At 41.8% G+C, this 25896-nt stretch overlaps 1 protein-coding gene across 1 annotated transcript in view; it reads left to right on the top strand.

Annotated features, from left to right (window-relative positions):
* Nucleotides 1–328: 328 nt before the first annotated feature.
* Nucleotides 329–25896, top strand: part of GORASP2 (golgi reassembly stacking protein 2) — a 34497-nt gene continuing 8929 nt past the window's right edge. The window contains exons 1-7 of the mRNA XM_070422777.1: nt 329–505; nt 14040–14120; nt 15458–15661; nt 16061–16147; nt 17346–17476; nt 23757–23889; nt 25432–25555. Of these exons, the coding sequence (XP_070278878.1) occupies nt 443–505; nt 14040–14120; nt 15458–15661; nt 16061–16147; nt 17346–17476; nt 23757–23889; nt 25432–25555 (823 nt within the window). The 5' untranslated portion in view covers nt 329–442. The remainder of the gene's footprint in view (nt 506–14039; nt 14121–15457; nt 15662–16060; nt 16148–17345; nt 17477–23756; nt 23890–25431; nt 25556–25896) is intronic.

Genomic DNA, 25896 nt, shown 5'->3' with positions numbered 1-25896 from the left:
GCGCTGCATTCAACCCTATTCTTCCCAGCAGCCTTCCTCCTGTCTCCGGCCACACGAGGAGCTGCTGCCCAGCAGCCATACTCGCGGGCGAGAATCTTTCGGGAGATGAATCTTGTCCCACCCGGCGTCCCGTAGCCAGGTTCCCAGGCAGGACGAACGGCACGTCCGCTCGAGGAGGCCCCGCCCCGCTCTCCGCCTCCCGCCCGCCCACCCCACCTGCGCAGGCTCAGACAGTTCCGGGGGCTCGCGGCAGGTGGCGCTGTCGGCGGCGGCGCTGCGGCCCGGGCTGCAGCGGAGACGATCTCCCGGCGGGCAGTGCGGCCCGGCTCTCCGGCGGCAGCGAGTGCCACGTCCCAAGTGCTCAGCGGAGGAGCCGAGAGGGCGGTTGGCGGGGGGCGGGGAACAGCGCGGAGCCCGACCCGACCACGGATCGCCCGCCGCCATGGGCGCTTCGCAGAGCGTCGAGATTCCCGGCGGCGGCACGGAAGGCTACCACGTCCTGCGGGTAAGAGGTCCGACGGCGGCCCGGGAGCAGCGGGCTGGAGGCGGGCCTTTCCCGAGGCTGGCAGGCCCGACCTCACGGAGGAGCGGCGGCCGCGGTCGCTGCGGTGCCGAGGCCGGGTCTCGAGTGCACTCGCGGCCCGCCGGCCCGCCGCCCCCAGGCCCGGGCCCCCCGCCGTGGGAGGGCGGGCTGGAGCGGGGACGGCCTCCGGCGACTTCGCCGGGGAACAAACTTGGCTGCTTTTCCTCCGCACGGCATCCCGCGTCCCCTCCCCCTGAATTCTTCGCGTCCAAAGTTAGTTCCTCCGAGGCGTGGGGGCAGACTCTGCCAGGAGGTGATGGCGGAGGTACCTTTGGAGTTTTCCGAGGAAAGCACGCCCGGCACCCGCCGACCGGAGGCGGGGGATGCGACGGCAGGTGCTCGTTCCCCTCGGCGCCGCCTGAATGTCCGCCGAGGCCAGGAAGGCAAACAGAACGAAATGGCCCAGGTCCTAGGAGCAGGTTTGACGCGCTGCGGTGTATATACTTGGATTTGACAGTGTCTCTCCCTCTCCGGCGTCGCTCCGGACCTTTCCCGTCCTCCTCTCCCATGTTTCCTGGCCGGGGGAACTTCCGCCCGGTCCTTCCCAGGGCTGCTCGGGGCGTGGTGGAGATCGGAGGTGTAGAGCCTCCGTGGAGAAAGGGGTACGGGGGAGAGGGGGACGTTGAAACATCCAGGCAAACACAGCCAAGCAGCCTCCGTCCCCGGCTGCGGGGAGCCGCACCGCACAGGGCGTTAGCCAAGCCCCTGCTTCTCCGTGGACAGCCTGGCGTGGACAGCGCCTGCCGCCCTCCCCGCGGCGGGCCGGTCTGCACGGGGCTTGGAGGGCTGGGCGCCGTGACACCTGCGTGCGGCAGCGCGATTGCCCGCAGCGTGGCCCCGAGTGCAGCGCCGTTTCGGGGTGCGGTAGAGCACCGCCAGATGCTGGCTCCTCGCCGGCAAGGGCCTTTTCCCCGAACGTGCGAAAGTGCACTTCCTGGTGCTCCCAGAAAATCTGTCTGGCCCACGCCCCGTGTTTTAGGCAGGCACACTCCTCGGGTACCCCCATCCCTGTGCGATAGGGCTGTGATCAGTCCCCTTTCTGATCCTCAGCATTATCGCCTCCTGTTGTGTCCCCGCTGTACTAAGAATCCCTCCTGGAGCCACACACTGGCTGGGAAACGATTTTCGCAGCAAAATAAAGAGAATCTGTTAATAAACCATCTTACCTTCCCTTTCCTTCAGTTAAGCCAACCCCCAAGTACTGCAGAGGGAGGGGAAATGGAAGAAGTGTCAGGTTCCAGGTGTGAAGTGCACGTTAGCGGCAGTACTTTTCTCTCCGTTGTCTGGTTTGATTTCGAATTCTCTGCTCTTGGCTGTGTTATTCAGTATTATCCAATGACTGATTGTACCCATGAATCCTTGGGGATTCGTGATATTTTTTAATAGGTGCAATCAGTAAAACACAGTGTTAATGAGTTTAAAAAGTCTCCTAGAAAGTTGTAAACATCAAAAGGATTCCAATTCCGTGACTTCTATTAATAACTTCATTTGCCATAAAACAAGTTGAAGTGTATTTTCTTCACATAGGTGCACCTCAGTAAATCGGCACGCATACATATTCTATAGTTCAGATGTTATTAATCTATAAATCTGATTTTTACAAGCACTAGGGACAACCTTTGTTTTCTATCTGGAGCATAAATGTTGCAAAAGATGAAGTAATTCTTATTTTGTTCGAGTTTTATAAGAGAGAGCTTTAAAATAATAATAATAATAATAATAATAATCTAATTTAGGATAATTTTTTTTTTAAATCCTCACTCAACGACATAAGTTAGAAGAAGGGGGAAAGCGAAACTAATCGATTGCCTTCTGTACTTGCTCCAACCACCAGGGATTGAACCTGAAACCTAGGTACAGTATGTGCTCTGACCAGGAATCAAACCAGCAACCTTTTGGTGCAGGATACTGTGCTCAACCATCTGAGCCACTTTGACCAGGCAGAGAATTTTTTAAATGTATCTGTGTATGTAACCTGCTCTGCCCCTGATTCTGTAATTGGTTTTCTTATCTTTGTTTTCAAAGTGGCAAGTACTATGTTAAATCCCAACGTATAAAAAGATCTTCCTTGCCCTGACCGGTTTGGCTCAGTGGATAGAGTGTCGGCCTGCGGACTGAAGGGTCCCAGGTTCAATTCCGGTCAAGGGCATGTACCTTGGTTGTGGGCACATCCCTAGTGGGGGGTAAACAGGAGGCAGCTGATCGATGTTTCTCTCCCATCGATGTTTCTAACTCTCTATTCCTCTCCCTTTCTCTCTGTAAAAAATCCTTTAATTTGCTGTTGCTTAAATGTACAGCAGTATATTCCACCGCTGGATTACTGAGCTTGTAAACCAGAGTATATATGGCAGGTTAACCCTGGAATAACATCACCAGTGTTCAACAAGGTCTAGAATGATTAAATTAGAAGTGTTCATTCATTCCTGGCCATTTCCTTGTTAGTAATAAAAACTTATATGACTGGGTTTTGAAATACTAATTTTATTATTATTACTTTAAAGTTCTTACAGTTCAGATTGAACTTTATGGTTTTTCCATTTTTCCATAGTCATTGTTAGATTCTTCTTTAAAAAAAATCTTTAGGGACAACCTTGAAATGTTTCCAAATTTTCTGCTTTGAACAGTGTACTTTACTCTTTATGTTTTATGTATTTATGTATTTTCATGTTTGATCCTATTTTATGCCCCCACTCCCTGTCCTGGAAGTAACCATCATAAATAATTTCTTCATATCTTTTTTGTTGTTGCTGCTAATCCTCACCTGAGGATTTTTTCCCATTGATTTTGTTTGTTTGTTTGTTTAATATATTTTTATTTACTTCAAAGAGGGAGAGAGAGAGAAACATCAATGATGAGAGAGAATCATTGATCGGCTGCCCCCTGTGTGTCCCCCCCACCCCTCCACTGGGGAAGGAACCCAAAACCCAGAGCACGTGCCTGACCCGGAATGGAACTATGACCTCCTGGTTCAGAGGTTGAAACTCAGCCACTTAGTCACACTAGCTGGGCTCCATTGCTTTTTAAAGAGTGGAAGAGAGGGAGAGAGAGAAAGAAAGGTCACTATGAGAGAGACACATCGATTCTGCCTCACGCACCTCAACCCGGACCAGGGTCTGAGATTGAACCTGCAAACCAGATATATATGTCCTTGACCAGGAATCAAACCCACAACCACTGAGCAAAACCGGCCAGGGCTATAGATAATGTTTGGTACACCTTCCTCCCTTTTATTCCCCCCCCCCCCCCCTTTTTATAACTGTTGGCATCAGACTGTTACCTTGGTCTTCTCATTTGATAACCCATCTTGGCAGTCTTTCCATAGCAGCACATAGGTCTGCCTCTTGTTTCACTTAGTTTCAGAGTAGTCTCTTGTACCATAGTTGGGTTAAGCAGCACCTTCTGATGTTGGGCATTTAATTTTTCTATTCTTCTGTTGTTATAAGTACATATCTACAACCTTAAATCCTACCTTTGATTTTACTTAAAATGTACATTTTCCCAAATTATTGAATTTTAATATTGTCTAATTATATAAACATTGAATAGTATAAAATGAGGTGACAGGTTGTCAGAGTTTTTTATTCTTTTGGAGCAAACTTTACTTTCGACATTTTTTTTACTAATTATATGGATTTTTTCTAGGAAGCTGCTATGTAATACTGGGTTTTTATTTCCTTTTAGTTACTATTAGAATTTTATTTCAAATTGCTTCATATGTTACAAGTTACATCATGGGTTGAGTGTCAGGAGAATGTGCTCTTTGAGTTACTTTGGTAGAACATCTATAATAATAAAAACGTAATATGCTAATTAGACTGGATGTACTTTAGACGAAGCCGGGGCTGAGAAGGAAGCCCGGGTCCTGGGTGCCAGAGGGAAGCCGATGCCGGCAGCTGGGGGAAGGAAGGCCTACTCTTGCACAAATTTCATGCATCGGGCCTCTAGTTGAGAATAATGTTTTAGCAGGGAAGCTTGAACTCTTTTAGTCTACTAAAAAATTATTTCCTACACTTTTGTGTCAAGTCCCAAATTGGGAAACTGGCCCTTTTCAGGTGTGGAAGAGCTCATTGACTCCAAAAGTGTATCTTTTATAACTCTGAAAGATTTTGAGTTTATTTTAATTACATCACATTTCCAAATCTTTTTCTATCATTTTATGTGTCTGGTTTAAATGAATCCTCATTTAGGTGTTACTTGATTGTTTTATTTTTATAGTCTTTTTTAACATCTCTACGGTTTTTAAAAACAGTGCAGAAGTGAGAGTGTTAACATTAAATTGAGAGCTAGAGAAGGTGATGGTGTAGACAGAAAGTCCTTCAAAGGGATTTACCTACCTTTTATGTGGGAGGAAGCAATTGATGGTGCAGAGAAGACACATTCCACTGAGCCAGTTTTATGGAAACATTTCCATGGTTAGAAAATTTAAGATAATTCATATACCAGCCAGAAATTTGAGCAATTGTGTTTTTGTATATCACTTATAAAATACCTAGTCTGATAATATCCATGTTCTGAAAGTAGCCTTGTAATTTCCTTTGTTACTTTAAGGTAGCAGTTCTGTATTCCTCATTAAATAAACCAATGCAGTTAGGAGAGTACCGCCGCCCCTTTCCCCGCCTCCCCCAAACTCTTCTTCCCTTCAACCCTGCTGTCCCTCTCTCCCTCAAGTCAAGATATGACCCGGATCTATACTACTAAGGGGTAATATGCTAATTAGACCAGATGTCTTCCAGATGTCCTTCCAGACAAAGCCACAGCTGCAAGGGCCAAGGAGGGCTGGCAGTGGCAGCAGCAGGGGAGTGATGGGGGCGGCACCTTCTCCTGATCTGCCCAGTCGCCTCCTGAAGAGGGAGGCCAAACTGCGGCTTAGGACATCCCCTGATGAGGGCTCCTGGACTGTGAGAGGAGGCAGGCCGGGCTGAGGTACCCCCCCCCCCCTCCTCCAGTGCATGAATTTTCGTGCACCGGGCCTCTAATCTAGTATAAAGTGTTATACTTTTGATCCCAGGAGAAGAGATGGATGTTTCACTGGAAAGCAACCAGTATAGAACTATTCGATCTGTACACAGATTCAGGCTCAATCTGATAAAACTTTCTAATGATTGAGGATCAGAAAGTGAGGTGAGAAAGTCAAAAGCTTAATTCTGCTGCATATACCAAAACTTATCTATTCTGCTGTTTAGTTTGGGGCTGTTACAAATAGTACTGCTGTGAACATTATACTGTATGTATTGGAGAACATGTATACCCATTTCTATTGGATATACTAAAGAGTGGAATTTTTGGTCAGAGGTGTGCATATTTCAGTATTAATGGATATTGCCAAGTCATTGACTAATTTAACATTCCCACCATCAGGTTTCTGATTGTTCCATATCCTCATTAATACTTACTATTTTCCATCTTTTTTTATTTTGACCATTCTGATAGGTGTGTAGTGGTATGGCATTGTGGTTTTAATTTGCATTTCCTTGATGACTGTTGAAGTTGAGCACATTTTCATATTTATTGGCCACTTTGTATCCTCTTTTGTTTAGTGTCTGCTAAAATGTTTTCTCCATTTCTCCATTTTTAGCAGCTTTATTGATATTTAATTTATATGTGATTAAATCCAACTTTTTGAAGTATACAGTTCAGTGGTTTTTGTAGTATATTCACAGAGTTGTAACCATCACTAGTATCTAATTCCAGAACCTTTTTATCACCTGAGAAAGAAACTTTCTTCCTATTAGCAGTTACTCTCCCTCCTTCCTACTCTCAGCCCCTGACAGCCACGAATCAACTTTATTTTTCTATGGATTTGCCTTTTCTGGACATTTCAATGGAATCATACAATATATGGTCTTTATGACTGGCTTCTTTCACTTAGTATAATGCTTTCAAGGTTCATTCATGTTGTAACATCTATCAATACTTGGTTCCTTTTTATTGCCAAGTTATATTCCATTTTATGGGTATTCCTCAATTTGTTTATCTGTTCTTTAGCTGAGGAATATCAGCTGAGTTTCCATTTTCTGGCTTTTATGAATAATGCAGCTATGAAATTTGTGTACAAGTTTTACATGGACATGTTTTCATTTCTTTTGGTTATATATCTAGGAGTGGAATTGCTGGGTCATATGATTACTGTGTTTAGCATTTTAAGGAATTGCCAAACTTTTACACAGTGGCTGCACCATTTTACATTTCCACCATCAATGTATGCAGGTTGCAGTTTCTCCACATTATTTTTTTTATATATATATATTTCAGGTGATTCATTTATTTATTTATTACATTTTTATTGTTCAGATTATTACATTTGTTCCTCTTTTTTTCCCCCCATAACTCCCTTCCTTCCAGTTCCCACCCCACCCTCCGCCCTCACTCCCCACCCACTGTGTTCATCCATAGGTGCACGATTTTTGTCCAGTCTCTTCCCGCATCTCCCACACCCTTTTCCTCCCCAAGAATAGTCAGTCCAGTCCCTTTCTATGTCTCTGATTCTATTATAATCAACAGTTCATTCTGTTCCTCAGATTATTTATTCACTTGATTCTTAGATTCATTTGTTGATAGAGGCATATTTGTTGTTCATAATTTGTATCTTTACCTTTTTCTTCTTCTTCCTCTTCTTAAAGGATACCTTTCAGCATTTCATATAATACTGGTTTGGTGGTGATGAACTCCTTTAGCTTTTCCTTATCTGTGAAGCTCTTTATCTGACCTTCAATTCTGAATGATAGCTTTGCTGGATAAAGTAATCTTGGTTGTAGGTTCTTGGCATTCATCACTTTGAATATTTCTTGCCACTCCCTTCTGGCCTGCAAAGTTTCTGTTGAGAAATCAGCTGACAGTCATATGGGTATTCCCTTGTAGATAACTGAGTTTCTTTCTCTTGCTGCTTTTAAGATTCTCTCTTTGTCTTTTGCTCTTGGCATTTTAATGATGATGTGTCTTGGTGTGGTCCTCTTTGGATTCCTTTTGTTTGGGGTTCTCTGTGCTTCCTGGAGTTGTAAGTCTATTTCTTTCACCAGGAAGGGGAAGTTTTCTGTCATTATTTCTTCAAATAGGTTTTCAATATCTTGCTCACTCTCATCTTCTGGCACCCCTATAATTCTGATGTTGGTACGCTTGAAGCTGTCCCAGAGGCTCCTTATGCTATCTTCGTATTTTCGGATTCTTTTTTCATTTTGCTTTTCCGGTTGGGTGTTTTTCACTTCTTCGAATTTCAAATCTTTGACTTGATTCTTGTGCTCCTCTGGTCTGCTGTTGGGAGTCTGTATAATATTCTTTATTTCAGTCAGTGTATGCTTAATTTCTAGTTGGTTCTTTATCACAACATTGAAGGTCTCATTAGATTTCTTGTAGATCTCAATAAGTTTATCGGCGGCTTCTAGACAGTTCTTGAGGGACCTTAAAAGTGTGGTTCTGAACTCAATATCCTCCATTGACAATTTTGTCCTGTTTCTTTGTCTCCGCATTTTTTTTTTTTTTTTTTTTTTTTAATATATTTTTATTGATTTTTTACAGAGAGGAAGGGAGAGAGATAGATAGTCAGAAACATCGATGGGAGAGAAACATCGACCAGCCGCCTCCTGCACATCTCCCACGGGGGATGTGCCCGCAACCCAGGCACATGCCCTTGACCGGAATCGAACCCGGGACCTTTCAGTCCGCAGGCCGACGCTCTATCCACTGAGCCAAACCGGTTTTGGCTGTCTCCGCATTTTTTATGCTTTCTTGGTGCACCCCCTGGTGGTCTTTGTGCGCAGTCTTGTTGTAGTTAAGCCTTGATTGTTGTAGTTAATACTAGGGGGATTTGACCTCCAGGCCACCTGGCTGTGATAATCAGCTGTGTTTGCAGTGGGAGAACTTCTGTCCTCTGGGGAGGTGCTAATCTAGCCTTTGCCTGAGGCTGTCCTGCAAATGGCTCTGCGCAGGGCTTGGGCGGGGCGGGTCGCACGGGATCAACAGGGCAGGCGGAGGGAGCAGTTATGGCTGCTCTCAGTCCCGTCCCCAGAGGATCTGCCTCTCAGAGTCCCAGCAACTGCTGTAAACCTCGGAGAGAAAGCTGCCCTCGTGTTCCTACCGATGCCAGACAGTCCCGATTCTCCCGTTTGAGTCTGGGTCCCTAGAGACTCGCCCGGATCTGGAGCTCAGAGCCTGAGACTCCCTCCCGATTGAAAATGACAACTGCGCCCTCAGCCACCAGCCTGCTCCTCGCGCACCTCCGCACCTTTGTATTTTCCGCACTGCGCCTCCTCTGAGCCTCGGTATGCTGTTCTCTTTCCTTCTAGTTGAAAAATTTCCCCTCAGCCAGCCTTCCTGTGGTTCTGGGTGATGTCCGTTCCGTCTTTTAGTTGTATTTTTGAAGTGGTTGTGCGAGGCAGCAAACTCCGGTGTTTACTTATGCCACCATCTTGGTTTCTCTCTCTCCACGTTATTTATTGTCCAGCCTCATTATTGTCTTTTTTATGTTAGCCATTGTAGATATGAAGTGGTATCTCATTGTGGTTTTATTGTCTATCTTTCTTAATGATTTGCAGTATTCTAAATTTGTCCGTTGTTGAATGTGTATTTTCTACTTAATTATCTTTTGACTAGCAGAAGTTTGTAGTTTTAGTATAATTTAGCTTACCAATTTTTTTAGTTTATAGTTAGTACTTTTTTGTGTCCCATTTAAGAAGGCTTCATACTTGAAGATCTCAAAGATATTCTGTGTTTTTCTCTAAAAGCGTTTTTGTTTTACCTTTGATCTTTAGATCCATCGTCCATCCAGAATTGATTTTTGAGAAACAACATTTAAAAAATTATTTCTCTTCCCTTCCTAGCTGGCTAACATTTTGTGTTTTTTAATGGGTGAGAAATAATTAATACATGGTTAGAAAAGCAATGTAGTATCCAGGATTAGTTGGTTATAAAGATTTGCCCTCAGGTGGTGACTAAAAAGTTAAAAAGAAAAGCTTCAGATTTGTAGGACTCCTGTCATATGTCAGAGACTTAGCTAAGCATTTCATAAACTTACACTCATTCAGTCACTACAGTATTCTTGTAAAGTAGATGACGTTATCCCTTACTTGCAGATGAGAAAACTGAAGCCCATAAAGATAAACTTTCCTCAGCTTACGCTGCTAAAAAGTAGGCAAAACCATGCCTCAAAACCAAGTCAGTCTACCTCTAAAATTCTATTATCTTTTCACTGTACATTTTTCCCCAGAATATATATTTTTATTGATTTCAAAGAGGAAGGAAAAAGGAGAGAGAAACATCAGTGATGAGAGAGAATCATTGATTGGCTGCCTCCTGCACGCCCCCTCCTGGGGATCGAGCCCCCAACCTAGGCATGTGCCCTTGACCAGAACCAAACCTGGGACCCTTTAGTACGCAAGGTGACACTCTATCCACTGAGCCAAACCAGCCAGCACTCATGGTACATTTTTTTTTTAATCTTGCAAAATCTTAATTATTTAACTTTAAATTTAACCTCTTCATCTTAAATTTGTGATATTTGGCCCAATAATAAGTGCTAAGTAGCCTGCATAACCGTGTGTGTTTATGTATGTGTACATATTTAATTCAGATGGTTTGAAGGAAACACGATAAATAATCAGATCTCATAGGGGACAAAATGTATTGAAGTGGGAATCTGATGTTTGAGAGATTAGATGGCTAAGTGATTCTTATCAATGAATAATATTGCCAGAGAAATTTACCTGTGTGGATTTTTCATTTGCTGTGTTGTAGATCTTATTTTCCATGCTATGAAAAGTAAGAAATTTCCTTTAAGTGTATTAGGGTCAAGAGAGCATTTCCTAGGGCTCCCTCTGCTGGCTTCTTAGCAGTAATTAAGATACCTAAATACAAGAATTGTGCTGGTACTAATGATGTAAATAAATTTAGGAAAGAAATTAATTTCAAGGTCCATTAGAAACAGAGAGGAGATTGATGTTTGTAGCAAATGAAAATGAAAAAATAGAGTTAGAGAAATATTATTTATTGTAGAATTCAAAGTTAGTTACTGAATCTTTTTTGAGTTATGGGGAATAATACCCCTACTGGTATTGAAGACTTTGCATTTCAAACAAATGGTAGTAAAACTTTATACTTGAAGGGTGGCATGATAAGATTCTGTAAAGATTCTGTATGTGAGACCAACTTTCTCAGTTGGTGATGACATTACAAAAAGCATTGTCTTTAGCCTTTTTTAACTAAAAGGTAAACTTTTGGCAGCCTCAGTGGAGAAGTGTGAAATTGATCAGTGAACATGTTAGTTTCTAGATAAAATAGAATTATTAGATAATGGGCCCTATTAAATGAGAAACTTCACTCTGAGGAGCTTCTGGGGCAGTGGTTCTCAACCTTGGCTGCACATTAGAATCACCTGGGAATCTTTTTAAAATCCTGATTTCTGGGCCTCATCCTCCGGAAATTCTGTTTCTTTTAACAAAGAACCTGTTTGGTTGATTTGCATGATAACAAATTCTCATTTCTTTTAACAAAGAAACAGAATTTCCGGAGGATGAAGCCCAGAAATCAGTATTTTAAAAAGATTCCCAGGTGATTCTAATGTGCAGCCAAGGTTGAGAACCACTGTTCTAGGGCTTATGCTAATTATCTTCACACCTGAAGCATTTTGCACCTAGTTGATAAGATCCTAATAGACAGGCATTTCACACTTGGCAGATCTTTGACTCTTTTTTTCCCAGCCAGCTGTGACTTGACTTCACTTTTCTTCTCATAGGTCCAAGCTGCCACCATTTTCCTTTGCAGAGTTGCCATTTGAGGAGAAATCTATATGCCATTTTGGGTTCTAGACAGTTTGCTTGACAATACAGGGTGGGACAAAGGGTTAGCAGTTGTTCATATGGAAAGTTATACAATCCTCCTATATAATAAAAAGTTAACATGCAAATCGACCGAACAGTGGAACGATCGGTTGCTATGACACGCACTGACCATCAGGGGGCAAACGCTCAGTGCAGGAGCTGCCCCCTGGTGGTAGGTGTGCTCCCACAAGGGGAGCGCCACTCAGCCAGAAGCCGGGCTCACAGCTGGTGAGTACAGCAGCAGTGGCGGGAGCCTCTCCTGCCTCCGCTGTAGGCAGGCGGAGGGTACCCCCACCCCTTAGTGCATGAATTTTGTGCTCCAGGCCTCTACTAATTGATTAATAATAATATAGGAATAAACTTCATTTCATGTACTCACAACTGTAAACCTCCTTTTGCCCCACCCTATATGCAGAATATAATAGCCCCCGTTTAAGAAAACTTGAGTATACAGAAACTAAACAAGTATATATTGACTGTTTTTATTAAAGGTAACACTTTTAAATCCCTTTGGTAATTTAACTTACTTAATTTAAAAAATGATTAAGTCTCACATTTGCAGGGTAATTTGCATAAAGCAAAATCAAACAGTTTTACTAAATTAAACATTGAAGCATCTTTATAATGGACAACTAACTATTTCTTATTGTGACAAATGGGAAAAAATTTAGTTTTACTTCTTCAGAGGCAATGATAGTATAATTTGGCTTTAAATAAAGGTAATACTAATCCAAGAAGTCAGATATTAAAGGGACATATTCTGGGAACAATCTGTGTTCAATTTTGAAAGCATTAAAATGATTTGTTACTGTGTAAATAGCTACAGATTTATGTATGGATGAATGTATGTATCTGTTATTTGCTTAGCCTCAGAATTGAGTATTAAAACTCTTTAGACGGTTAGAGAAAATCAGCCTACAAATATCAATTCAAACTTTGTTTTCAAAGCAGAATAACAATTCCTTAAAACATTATGAAAATACTAGAGGCTCGGTGCATGAAAATTCGTGCACTGGAGGGGGGGGGTGTCCCTCAGGCGGCCTGCCCCCTGTCACAGTCCAGGAGCCCTCAGGGGTGGGAGGCGACCCGGCGATCAGGGGAAGGTGACGCCCCATCACACCTCTGCTGCTGCCACTGCTACCAGCGCAAGCCTCGGCTGGCCCTGGTTACCTGCACCTCGGGCTGGCCCTCGGCATCTGGGAGGCTGAGAGGACTGGGGGACTCTGGAGGCAGGCACCCTGGTGGGGCTGAAGGGACTGGGCGCCGCCATCTTTGCAACAGCATGAGGGTCAATTAGCATATTCCCTCTTTATTAGATAGGATTATAGAGAGATGCAAAGTGGGTTATATTAACTTTTTTGCTTGTCATATTACTAATACTGCCAGCTACTAATTTTATTATTTCAATTTCAGAAAATTTAATAGGTAATTTTAATCCATTTCAAAGTTGGGTGCTAAACAGTTGAGTTGTTGAGAAGCTAAATAGTCCTACTCTTTCACTTAAAGTCCTCTATAAATTTGGCTGCACTCTTTCCAGCAGCCTCCTTATTGGATTAATAGTTGTAAAATGTACTTTTGAGTTTCACCTCTACCACTAGCCAGCTATGGCCCGTAGAAAGCAACAAAATGGTTTTTTTACCTGTAAAATAAATGAATTGCCCAAAATTCTTTTAAGTGCTTTCAACACTTTATTTGTGTCATGGAGAAATCCTTTAAGAATCTGATGAAAACTGTTGATTCATAGAAAATGTAGCATATCATTTCAGGAGTGGCAGTGTTCCCTGACACCACCCACAGACCTTTTCTTGTATTAGAGGACTTCTGATTTTCAAAACCTATAATTCTGTGTTTCTATCCCACACCACCCTGTTGTCTAGCTATACTATGTTATCATCCTCATTTTTCAGACTCCTTTAGGGTTTTTACTCATATCATTTCTTCAACTTTCAGATGTCCTTATTCCCTTGTTCATTTTCACCTTTGAAAGTTCTACCTCCTTTTTAAAGTACAGTTCAAATGTGTGTGTGTGTGTGTGTGTGTGTGTGTGTGTGTGTGTGTGAAGCTTCTTCAATTAGAATTAATCTTTCTTTTAGAGTTTTATACCTACATTTAACTCTTACTTTTTTGGTCTTGTAGCACAGTTATTAGAGGCCTATATGTCCTCTGTCTCCCTTTTCTCTTCTTGCCTGTTTCTCCACAGATTATAAATGTTTTGACACCAGCCATTATGATCCTATATTAGTTTTAACTAGTAATTGTTCCTTGCTAGTAGTAGTTATGGAATAAATGCTCCCAAAATTAATTTGAATTTGTCACTTAGTTGTAATAAATTACTATCTGTTGTGTCATGTGCTAAATGCTCAGAGGATTGCCCCGCAACCTGCCTCCAAAAAGTAGAAAGTGGTGTTAATAGAATCAGAGGGAAAGCCTCATATAGGAAGTGAACATAAAGAATGGGTAGAATTTAGGAAGCTGCAAGGGTATTTATTTTCTGGAATAGATGAAGAGAAATGAGAGAACTAGTGTGTAGCTATAATTTTTTATTGATAAAATTAATCTAGTTTTACAGAAGAAATGGGTATTAAAATTTTACTTACAATTTTTAATTAAGCTTTGTATTTTTCATATTGGCATTTTTGTTTTTACAGGTACAAGAAAATTCCCCAGGACATAGAGCTGGACTGGAACCATTCTTTGATTTTATTGTTTCTATTAATGGTTCAAGATTAGTAAGTTCAGCTTTTTGTATCTTCATGTGTAGTATTTTGTATCTTTTGAAAACGGAATTTTTCAGATTATATGGAACTGGTGTTTATTCATTAGTTACAAACAAAGTGTGTTACCAGTTTGTAAAAATAATTGTTAGTAAACGTATGAAAATGTCAAATATAAAATACTATACTTGACACTCCAGCAATTATTTTAGGGGAATAAAATCACTGGAGACTTTTACTTTAAATGTTAAATATTTAAATGTTTTTATGCAGAAAAAAATAATATTAAAACATTTGCTTTTTTTTTTGCCCTAACCGGTTTGGCTCAGTGGATAGAGCCTCGGCCTGAGGACTGAAGGGTCCCAGGTTCGATTCCGGTCAAGGGCATGTGCCTTGGTTGCGGGCACATCCCCAGTGGGAGGTGTGCAAGAGGCAGCTGATCGATGTTTCTCTCTCATCGATGTTTCTAGCTCTCTGTCCCTCTCCCTTCCTCTCTGTGGAAAATCAATGAAATATATTAAAAAAAAAAAAAAGAGTTCACTGTGAACACAAATGGTATTAAAAAAAAAAAAACATTTGCTTTTTTTAAAGATGTCAAATTTTTGTAGGTTATTGACAAATGACTCTTAACTTGTAGTTTTCTTGTGTATATAAGTAATGTTACTAGAACCAGATAGATGTGTTCCAAAAATGCAGAATTAAAACCACTTTTTATAAGTTGCTTTCAGTTTACTTATAATAAAGCCCTGTAGGAAGGGAATTATATAATTTCAGCAAAGGAAATTCTTATGACAGTGGCTACTTGGTTGGCTTATTTTTTTCACAGAAGTGTTGTTTTTATTACTTTTCAACATCTTCTACATAATGGCCTTTATTCATTTATGTAATGAAATATTTAACATACTGCTTCCATTTTCTTTTTCCTGCCAGTTCCTATTAAATAAATAAACTTTATATTTAGGAGTAGAATCCAAAATTAAACTTCAATGCCAGCAAACGTTTTAGATTTTAAAACCAAAGTCATACCAATCCTGTTAGTAATATGACTTCTTATGGAATATTTTGGGGGTTTTATCACTGAAGCCCTAGGTCACTTCAATCCATGTTGGGTTGCAAATTCCATAATCTGTAGTTAGCTGTTAGAAAAAAGTCAGAAGTTGTTGCTAACAAGGATTGTTCTTAACTTCTTAACATTCTTTTACTTGGAAGAACTTTGGTATGTTAATGAAACCTTTGCCCATAGAATGCTTTGTGTTGATTAATATTACTCCAGTAGGCCATAGGATGCTTAAACTAAGATAGTTAACATTACATTTTTATTTATTAAGAAAAATAATTTTATGTGTTCACAGAATAAAGACAATGATACTCTTAAGGATCTACTGAAAGCAAATGTTGAAAAGCCTGTAAAAATGCTTATCTACAGTAGTAAAACACTGGAGCTGCGAGAGACCTCAGTCACACCAAGTAACATGTGGGGTGGCCAGGGCTTGTTGGGAGTGAGCATTCGTTTCTGCAGCTTTGATGGGGCAAATGAAAACGTTTGGCATGTGTTGGTACGTATCACTTGTAAGCTGCTACTTGCAGTTTAAGAAGCAGTGTAGAAAGGTGTCCTATCAGTGGGTTATCTCCAGTTTGGTTGAGATTATAGGGATATTATTATTATTAGGCTATTTTAGTTCTTGAAAATCAGAATTCATTTCTGTTAAAATACAGGTTATTTTTTTAAATGCATGAGATGAGGAAGAGAAGCAAATAATGATTTATCTGTTATGAGAAGAAATGTTAAAGGAGATAGCTATAGAAGTATTTTAAATATTAAAGATTATGTGACATAACAAGACAATTACAAATGTAGGGGTTTTTAATCACTATAATTAAGGACTGTGAGCTATAAAATTTGGAAGATTATTTTATGTATATTAATTTTGGGCTGTGTTTTTGTGTCACCATAGGAAGTAGAATCAAATTCTCCAGCGGCACGGGCAGGTCTTAGACCTCACAGTGATTATATCATTGGAGCAGATACTGTCATGAATGAGGTAATTAGTCTGTTTATTAAAGAAAATTATGTAACATTTTCTTATTAATGTTTACGTTCAGAAGTATATGTGCATACTTTGCAATTAGAGTTGAAATTTGGGTCTTTGCCGGTCAAGATCACTTATGCCAGGGAGTTAAACAGACATCTGGGAGGTGTCTCATTAGTATAGCTATGGGGGGAAATGCATACTATGTAGCAGTTGCACAGATTTTGTGTATGGGATATAAAAATCTCTTATGGCCCTGACTGGTTTGGCTCAGTGGATGGAGCGTCGGCCTGCGGACTGAGGGGTCCTAGGTTCGATTCCAGTCAAGGGCATGTACCTTGGTTGCGGGCACATCCCCAGTAGGGGGTGTGCAGAAGGCAGCTGATCGATGTTTCTCTCTCATCGATGTTTCTAACTCTCTGTCCCTCTCCCTTCCTCTGTAAAAAATCATTAAAATATATTTTTTAAAAAATCTCTTACGTACCTCAAGGCTAAATCAAATCCTCATTTTGGTTATTGATTTCATTTTCTCTTCCTAAAAAGAGGTCACAAAATTGGCTCAGCTATTTTAATCCTTTTCCTTGCCTGATAGCTAGTGAAAGTATATATTGCTAAATCAAAAATGAGAGAAAAAATAAGGTGCTCAGATAACCAGGTCTTACTCATAGAGAGCAAAAGCAGAATACATAGGATTTGTGTGTAGAAGAGTTTTACTAAAATTGCTGACTAGGTCTTATGAAAGTGGACATAGGCCTTGCATGTAGTAAATAGGTCATATATTAAATTAAACCTTGTTTGAGTATCAGTTTTAAGAAATGATGTTTATGTTTGGGGCAAGGCCCACAATATGTGTGGATGTGTTTCGTTTTTTCATCCTTACCTGTAGATATGTTTATTGATTTTAGATATAGAGGAAGAGAGAGAGAGACATTAATATTGATGTGAGAGAGAAAAACGAATTGGTTGCCTCTTTTATGTGCCCCGACTGGGGATCAAACCCTCAATCTAGGTATGTGCCCTGTCTGGAAATCAAACCCACAACCTTTTGGTGTACGGGATGATTCTCCAATCAACTTAGCCACCCAGCAAGGTTGTGTGTATATGTTTTTTAAAGTTTCCAGGTTACTATTCTGATATTAGCCAGGTTTGAGACTCACTGTTCTAAAGTTCAGTAACATAAAAATATTTTTCTCCTGTGATGCTTTTGCAGTCTGAAGATCTGTTCAGCCTTATTGAAACACATGAAACAAAACCATTGAAACTTTATGTGTATAATACAGACACTGATAACTGTCGAGAAGTGATTATTACACCAAATTCTGCATGGGGTGGAGAAGGCAGGTAAGGTCATTTTTAGACTAAATTATAACTGCTTAAACTTAGATGTGTTGTAAAAATTGATTGTTTTCATTTTGAAACTAGAGGCCCAGTGCACAAAAGTTTGTGCACTGGGGGCGGGGAGGTGTCCCTCAGCCCGGCCTATGCCCTCTTGCAGTCTGGGACCCCTTGGAGGATGTCCACCTGCTGACTTAGGCCCGCTCCCTGGGGGATTGGGCCCAAGCTGGCAGTCAGACATCCCTCTGGCAGCCCGGCAGCCCTCAGGGGATGTCCACTTGCCAGCGGGAAGCAGGGCTAAGCTGCATTCGGACATCCTTAGCGCTGCTGAGGAGGCGAGAGAGGCTCCCACCACCACCACTGTACTGGCAGCCATCAGCCTGGCTTGTGGCTGAGCAGAGCTCCCCCTGTGGGAGCACACTGACCACCAGGGGGCAGCTCCTGCATTGAGCATCTGCCCCCTGGTGGTCAGTGTGTGTCATAGTGACCAGTCATTCCCAGTCGTTCTGCTGTTAGGGTTAGTTTGCATATTACCCTTTTATTATATAGGATAGAGACCTGGTGCATGGGTGGGGGCCGGCTGGTTTGCCCTGAAGGGTGTCCCAGATCAGGGTGGGGGTCCCCTGGGGTGCCTGGCCAGCCTGGGTGAGGGGCTGATGGCTGTTTGCAGGCTGGTCACACCCCCTTCAGGGTGGGGGTCCCCACTGGGGTGCCTGGCCAGGCTGGTTGAGGGCCTGATGGCTGTTCTCAGGCTGGTCAAGCCCCCCCCCCCCCCCCAGTGAGTACCCTCACCCCATGGAGGTTTGGCCAGCCTGGGTGAGGGGCTGAGGGCTGTTTTCAGGCTGACCACACCCCCTTTAGGGTGGGGAGTCCCCACTGGGGTGCCTGGCCAGTCTGGGTAAGGGGCTGAGGGCCGTTTTCAGGCTGGCCAACCCCCCCCCCCCCCCGCGACGGAAGCTCCCAGCCTCTCCTTTTTTTTCTTTTTCTTTTTTTAATTCTGAGATTTATTTACCTTCTATAATTGAAACTTTGTAGCCTTGAGAGGAGCTCAGAGCTGGCCAGGGTGGGTGGGAGGGAAGCCTCCTGCTCGCTCCAGCTCCGTGGCCACAGCCAGCTGAAAGCAGGTATCTGGGGTTTATTTACCTTCTATAATTGAAACTTTGTTGCTTTGAGTGGAGCTCAGAGCCAGGAAGCTTGGATTCCTCCATCATTGGGGCAACCAAGCCTCTTGCTTGCTCCCGTTCCGTGGCTGCCGGCCGCCATCTTGGGTTGGGTTAATTTGCATATAGTCACTCTGATTGGCTGGTGGGCGTGGCTTAAGGCATAGCGAAGGTAAGGTCAATTTGCATGTTTGTCTTTTATTAGCGTAGATAAGTTATTGCTTTATTAAAAGACATCTCTTTTTTTTTTTTTAAGTGAGATATATTTTTTTTAATATATTTTATTGATTTTTTACAGAGAGGAAGGGAGAGAGATAAAAAGTTAGAAACATCGATGAGAGAGAAACATCGACCAGCTGCCTCCTGCACATCTCCCACTGGGGATGTGCCCGCAACCCAGGTACGTGCCCTTGACCGGAATCGAACCTGGGACCCTTCAGTCCGCAGGCCGATGCTCTATCCACTGAGCCAAACCAGTTTCGGCAAAAGACATCTCTTGAAAAAAGGAAAGCATTGACCTAGAACAGGGGTGGGGGGCCTTTTTTCTGCCAAGGGCCATTTGGATATTTATAACATCATTCGTTGAATATAATTCACTTAATATAAATTTATGTTGCTATGAACAAAGCTCCTAGATTTATTGAATTTTGATTCCCACCTGTGGTTGCCTTGGCAGGGCCAGACCAATTTATTTTGAGAGCCTTATATGGCCTATAGGCCGGATGTTCCCCACCCCTGATCTAGAATATTGAACCTAAATTCATTTAAAAAAATGTTTAATTTTTTTTTTTAAGAGAGATAGGAAAGGAGAGGGATAGAGAGGAACATTGATGAGAGAGGAACATTGATTAGCTAGCTGCCTCCTGCATGTCCCCCTTTTGGGGGTTGAACCTGGAACCTCTTGGTTCGTGAGTTGAAGCTCAACTACCGAGCCACACTGGCCAAGCAATAATTCTTCTTTTAAAGTACATATTTAGGAAGACTGGTATATAGACTATAGTCTTTTTTTTTTTTTTTTTTTTTAATATATTTTATTGATTTTTCACAGAGAGGAAGGGAGAGAGATAGATAGTCAGAAACATCGATGGGAGAGAAACATCGATCAGCTGCCTCCTGCACACCCCCCACTGGGGATGTGCCCACAAGCCAGGTACATGCCCTTGACCGGAATCGAACCTGGGACCCTTGAGTCCGCAGGCCGACGCTCTATCCACTGAGCCAAACCGGCTTCGGCTACTATAGTCCTTTTTTTTTTTTACTGACCTAAGAGCTAATAGCCTTTTTTTGTTTTGTTATTTTAATCAAATAGTTCAGTTTTATTTTATTTTCCTAATTCCCCTCTTCAACAATGGGACAATGCAGTGTAACTTTCTCTAGCTGCTGCGAAGATTTCTTAGACTTTGTGGAAACTGTTGGATTTCAGAAATAGATAGGCTGATTTCAACCAAGAATTAGACAAAATTGCAATGACCATAAAATTCAATTTAGAAAGAGGATCAAGCCAAGCAGGTAAACAGATTTTATAAAATCAGTTTTCTGGGACTGTTTATCAACTCACTTCCCTAATTTCAAAAAGCTAAAGCAAAGCATGCTGATTTACATTGCTTTTTTTAGTTCTTTCAGCTGTTGCTTAAATTGTACAAATTTTTCAATATTTTGAAAGTCCTAAGCCTTTTTTAATTGGAAGAATTATTAATCACTAGGGGCCCAGTGCACAAATTTGTGCACCTTGAAAGGAACTGTGGGCCACGAGGCTGCAGTGGGCACAGGGGTGGGTCTCAGCCCATCCTCTGTGCCCTCACCCGGCCCCTACTACCGTGGCCCCCCGTTCCCTGTCTGCCGGCAGCCCCACTCCCACTGCTGCTGCTCCCACACACTGATGGTGCCAACCCCACTCAAACCCACTGAAGGTGTGGAGCCGTTGGGGCCGGTGCCAGTAGTGGGTGCGAGCGGGGCGGCTGCTGCCCCGATCGCCCCTCAGGAGCAGGGGGAGGTGGAGAACCCCTCAGGGGCAATCGGGACAGCGCTGGGCTCTGGCAGTGGGTGGGAGCAGTAGTGCCGGCAGCGGGTGCGAGTGCCGGCTGGGACCATGGTGCATGGGAACAAAAAATTTTCAGTAACTACCAGAGGCTCTCCCTGATGATAGCAACCAGCACCCCGCCTTGGTCTGACACCCCCAGTCACTGCTCCACCATCTCGCCACGGCCGATGCCCACCATGTTCTGCACTCTGCTGCCTGCTGTCGACGTCTGCCATGTTCTGTGCAGACCCCCTGGTGGTCAGTGCACGTCATGGTGACCGGTTGTTGTTATGCCGTTCGGTCTATTTGCATATTAGCCTTTTATTATATAGGATAGTAATTATTATAGGAAAGCTTAGGGTTTGGAAACTTCCAAGTGTTTTGTAAAAGTTCTGCCATTTGCTGGGAAAAGGATGACTTAGTTGATGCAGGCAGAGAAAAACCTCTATTTGCTCACACTATTACCTTTACCCACACTACCTGAGAGTCTATGTTGCCATCAGAATGCTAAGTTGTTGCAATTTGAGAAAATGAGATAGAGCTCTCATTTTAAGAATCTGGCCTGCCTGAAGCAGTACTTGATCAAGTTGTCATTGTTCATTGTCCAGGTTTATAGTCACAGAATATGATCTTAAGACATTCAAAGTCAACTAATTTCAGAGGGACTGCCACATAAAACTAAATTTTTAAGGAAGCTGCTGTATTTATTAGAATGGCAAATTTTCAGTTTACAAAAGAAACTAATAGGTTCTCCAGTTAGAATACTTAGGTCCGATTAGTACCACAAGATTGCTTGGTGAGCATAGAATCAACGTGCAAGGAAGAGATTCTGCAGATGGGGATGTCATCACTAGTTCTTTAATTTTTAATTACACTGCTACATTCTTGTTCTTAGAGCCCTTCTTTTCTAGACTCTGGCAATTATTCCTTTTCTTTGGGAGACATTTTTCCTTTTGACATGACTTAGTACCATTGATCAGCCATTGCTTTAAACAGGCCCATACATACCATTTTCCTGAGTCTACTCTCATTTGTCATGTGTCTGCTTCTGGTTTTTATTCCCTCTGAGGCTGTCCACATTTCATTCATTACAGCATATTTCTCTTAGTTTCATTCTTGGGCTAGCTTTAAGTTCGCAGAATGTCTTGCTGTTGCCTTCAAGTGCCTCTCTATCACCACTTAGTTATTTTGATTAATAAGCACCTTGTTTTATTTTTATTTTTTATTTTTTTAAATATATTTTATTGACTTTTTACAGAGGGGAAGAGAGAGAGAGATAGAGAGTTAGAAACATCGATGAGAGAGAAACATTGATCAGCTGCCTCCTGCACATCTCCCATTGGGGATGTGCCCGCAACCCAGGTACGTGCCCGCAACCCAGGTACATGCCCTTGACCGGAATCGAACCTGGGACCTTTCAGTCCGCAAGCCGATGCTCTATCCACTTAGCCAAACCGGTTTTGGCTAAGCACCTTGTTTTAAAATGTAACTACCTCTGAAATGCTATCATCGATCAGTGTAAATTATTTAATCTTATTCCCTTCAAATTTATCTGAGATCCAGTTCAGTGAGAATTGCAGTTTTGATGGTAGAAGGAAGGGAAAAAAAGTGAGAGCAGGAACAAGTAATTTTGTAATGTGAAGCATCATTGTGAAATCAGATTTGCATAAGGAAAAGCTTAAGTTGGCCACTGCCTGCTCTCCCAGCTTTTGGTGATGGTAATACACATAGAAATAATAAATGCCTTGGCAGGGGAGAGGCACAGACGTGTCTGCCTGGCCTACTCAGAAAGTGTCAAGTAGTTTGGGAAATAAAAGCAGTCACGATAGAAACAGTTGGAACCTGATTATGATGGGCCTTAAATACCGTGGTCAGGAGATTTGTATATACTTTGGTCAGTGGGACGATGATATTGTATCAGTGGGGGCTCTTTGGTTCCAAACAGTAGAAACCAACTGTCATTGCTGTAAGCCAGTGGTTCTTAACCTTCCTAATGCCACGACCCTTTAATGCAGTTCCTCATGTTGTGGTGATCCCCAATTTCATTGTTATAAATTGAACATAATTAAAGCATAGTGATTAATCACAAAAACAACATGTAATTATATATGTGTTTTCTGATGGTCTTATGCGACCCCTGTGAAAGGGTCGTAGTCTTGGGCAGGAGAGATGGATTGGCTTTGGCCACTAGCAACTCCTTGGTTTGGGCAGGAGAGGCCTTCTGATTGACAGTCACACCAGTACTGCACACAACAGAAGAGAAATAATTCTCCAAAAGGAAGAAGGAAAAATAAATATTGGGAGGCCAATAGACTATGGAAAGAAGCAATGTAATCATATCATTAAAAAGATGGCCTCGCCCTAACCAGTTTTGCTCAGTGTATAGAGCGTCAGCCTGCGGACTCAAGGGTCCCAGGTTCGATTCCCGTCAAGGGCATGTATCTTGGTTGTGGGCACATCCCCAGTAAAGAGTGTGCAGGAGGCAGCTGACTGATGTTTCTCTCTCATTGATGTTTCTAACTCTCTATTCCTCTCCCTTCCTCTTTGTAAAAAATCAATAAAATATATTTAAAAAATAAAAATAAAAATCATCATTCTCCCCTTTAAAAAAAAAAAAGATGGCCTCTGGTAACAGTAAGAGGATGAATTGGAGTCTGGATTAATTTGGATTGATTTTTGTTGTGTTTTGAAATAGAACTATGAGATGTGTAAATTACATCATCATACAGAAGTGCTTGGAGCTCTTCTGTGCAAAGACTATGGCATTCATTCAGCAAATAATTATTAAGTGTCTACCATGTATCAGGAACTGCTCAAGGCATTAAACAAAACAAGGTCTCTGCCCTCAAGAACCTTAACATTTTATTAAGGGAGACAGAAAATAATATACAGTGTGTTGGATGGTAATAAATACTTGAAGAAAAATAGAGTAAGGGTAATGCCCATGGTGGAGAAAAGGGTGGTATTTCATAAGAGGGTGGTCAGGGAGCCTCTGATAAGATGACATTATTTAAAAGAATGGAAATGTTTTTTTATATTTCAAAACCTCAATGAAATGCAAGCTATGACTGATAACAGTAACTTTTAAAAATATTTTTTTTCATAGCCTAGGATGTGGCATTGGATATGGTTATTTACATCGAATACCTACACGCCCCTTTGAAGAAGGAAAGAAAATATCTCTTCCAGGACAGATGACTGGTACACCTATTACTCCTCTTAAAGATGGGTTTACAGAGGTAAGATAACTTTACTATATGATTATATCATAAAGTTTCCACCAAAATGACTTGAGTGTTGATGTATTTGGTGGTAGCACTAATTGTTGTAGGGTAGATGATGAGTTAAGTATTGACCATGCTGAATTTGAATATACATTTGGATATTCTACAGGTCTGGATTTTAAGAAAGAAGACAAGGCTAGAGATATAGATTTGGGAATCATCAGGAAAGAGAGGGTAATTTAACCCAATGAGCATTAATAAAAATTGTCAAGGGATTAGCCTCTAAGTGAGTCGAAGGACTGACATTGGAATCTTGAACATTTCTAGTATTTAAATGGATGGGCAGAGAAAGGAAGCTCATGAGAGGTCCAGGGGGAGAACAAAGCTTTAAGAAAAAGGGAGATAGGGGGTGAATGGTGAATGATTAAGTGATGATAGCTGGTGTTTATTATTTCAAGAAACTTGACTGGAAAGCAAAGAATGCTAGGTGTGTGGGGACTGTTACAGGATCAAAATGAAGCTTTTTAAGGAATAAGAGATATTTGCACAGGATTAAAGGCCTTTAAACTGTATCCTAAGCAGGCCTCACAGAACGATTAACTCTTGTCTACACAACTAATTCAAAACCAAACATCAAAAAAGAAAATGCTACAGTTGTAAAGAAAAGGCTGCTACCACTGTCATTTTATGGTACACATTTTGACCAGATTCTAGAGAAAGTGAAGAGGAGCTCTGAAGTAGTATAACCTCCGCTTCCTCCTCATCCCCACCATTGGCTTATGGCCAGAGCAGTGTAGTTATATGTTCAGACTCCCCTGCCCATTTCTGCTGCCCCTAACCAGATGAGCCTCTAGGACAGTCAGAAGACAGAGGATGAAATAGCAACTAGGGAAAAGGGCTATTATATAAGTTATGTTGAAATGTGCTAGAAGGCATTGGAGCTAGCAGAAATAGAGTATTCAGAGGTAAAACTACCTATCCACCCATCTATATAGAATCCATATAGACTCATTCATTTTCTCTTGCTGGAAGGTAGAGATCTGGCTGCCACATTCATTCATTCATTCATGAAAAAAGATAAGGTGGACTTATGAGGTGAGGCATCTTGAGAAATGTCTAAGGAATTTATCATGGTTTTAAGACTTCCGTCTGATTTCTTCCATGACCAATGAAAATTTAAAACAAAAATTGGCTGAGAACTCAAAGAAGAAAGCAGTGGTGATATAAGGGTTGAGTAAAGTGATTTTTGGATGGCCTGGAATGAGGAGGATAGAATCTACTCCTAGTGTGGAAGTAGCTATAACAGTGTGTGTAAAAAGGTAGATGCCATGTGTCAAGAGACTGGAAGTGACAGGATGGGAAGGTAGTTACAGTGCATGGTCCTTGGCATATACCAACATTAGGAAAGAGTCCCAGAAGGCAGAAGTGCTGGGTTAACATATTTGACAGTATATGATCAAAAAATCTGTAGGACCGGTGAGAGTCAATATTTATATTTTCTTGTAAATACACTTGAGTAATTTTTTTTCTTTCTACTTTTTCTTTTTTTTCCGGAAGGTCCAGTTGTCCTCGGTTAATCCCCCATTGTTGTCCCCACCAGGAACCACAGATATTGAACAGAGTCTGTCAGGACTTTCTATTAGCTCAACTGCACCAGCTATCAGTAATGTTCTCAGTACAGGTACACAGAAAATGTATTCTGTTTTTCAGTCTACTTTGTTTGACCTGATACTCTTTTCTGTCTCCAGCTATACAATTTTAAAAAATCAATGCCAGTATACTTTGAAAACTGTAAATATGCTCTGTATTGACAGGCCCTGTCTGTGAAACTTAGTACTAAATCACCATGCATTTGACACACAGCATTTAAACCTCTTCTCAGTATAGTTCTGACTTTGGGCTTCTCTTAATATTGTACAAGTTGTAGAGCCAGGACTCTACCTTGAAATTCTGTTTAATTGCTCTGTTTATTCAACAGATGTTGCATATCCCTGAAGTGGTAAACACTGGGGATACAAAAGT

The sequence above is a fragment of the Myotis yumanensis genome, unplaced genomic scaffold, assembly GCF_028538775.1.
Source record: "Myotis yumanensis isolate MYYU_CA2020_CCGP unplaced genomic scaffold, mMyoYum1.0.hap1 SCAF_8, whole genome shotgun sequence".
Lineage (NCBI taxonomy): Eukaryota > Metazoa > Chordata > Mammalia > Chiroptera > Vespertilionidae > Myotis > Myotis yumanensis.
The sequence above is the reverse complement of the archived record's forward strand: the minus strand, read 5'-3'. Positions and strand labels throughout refer to the sequence as shown.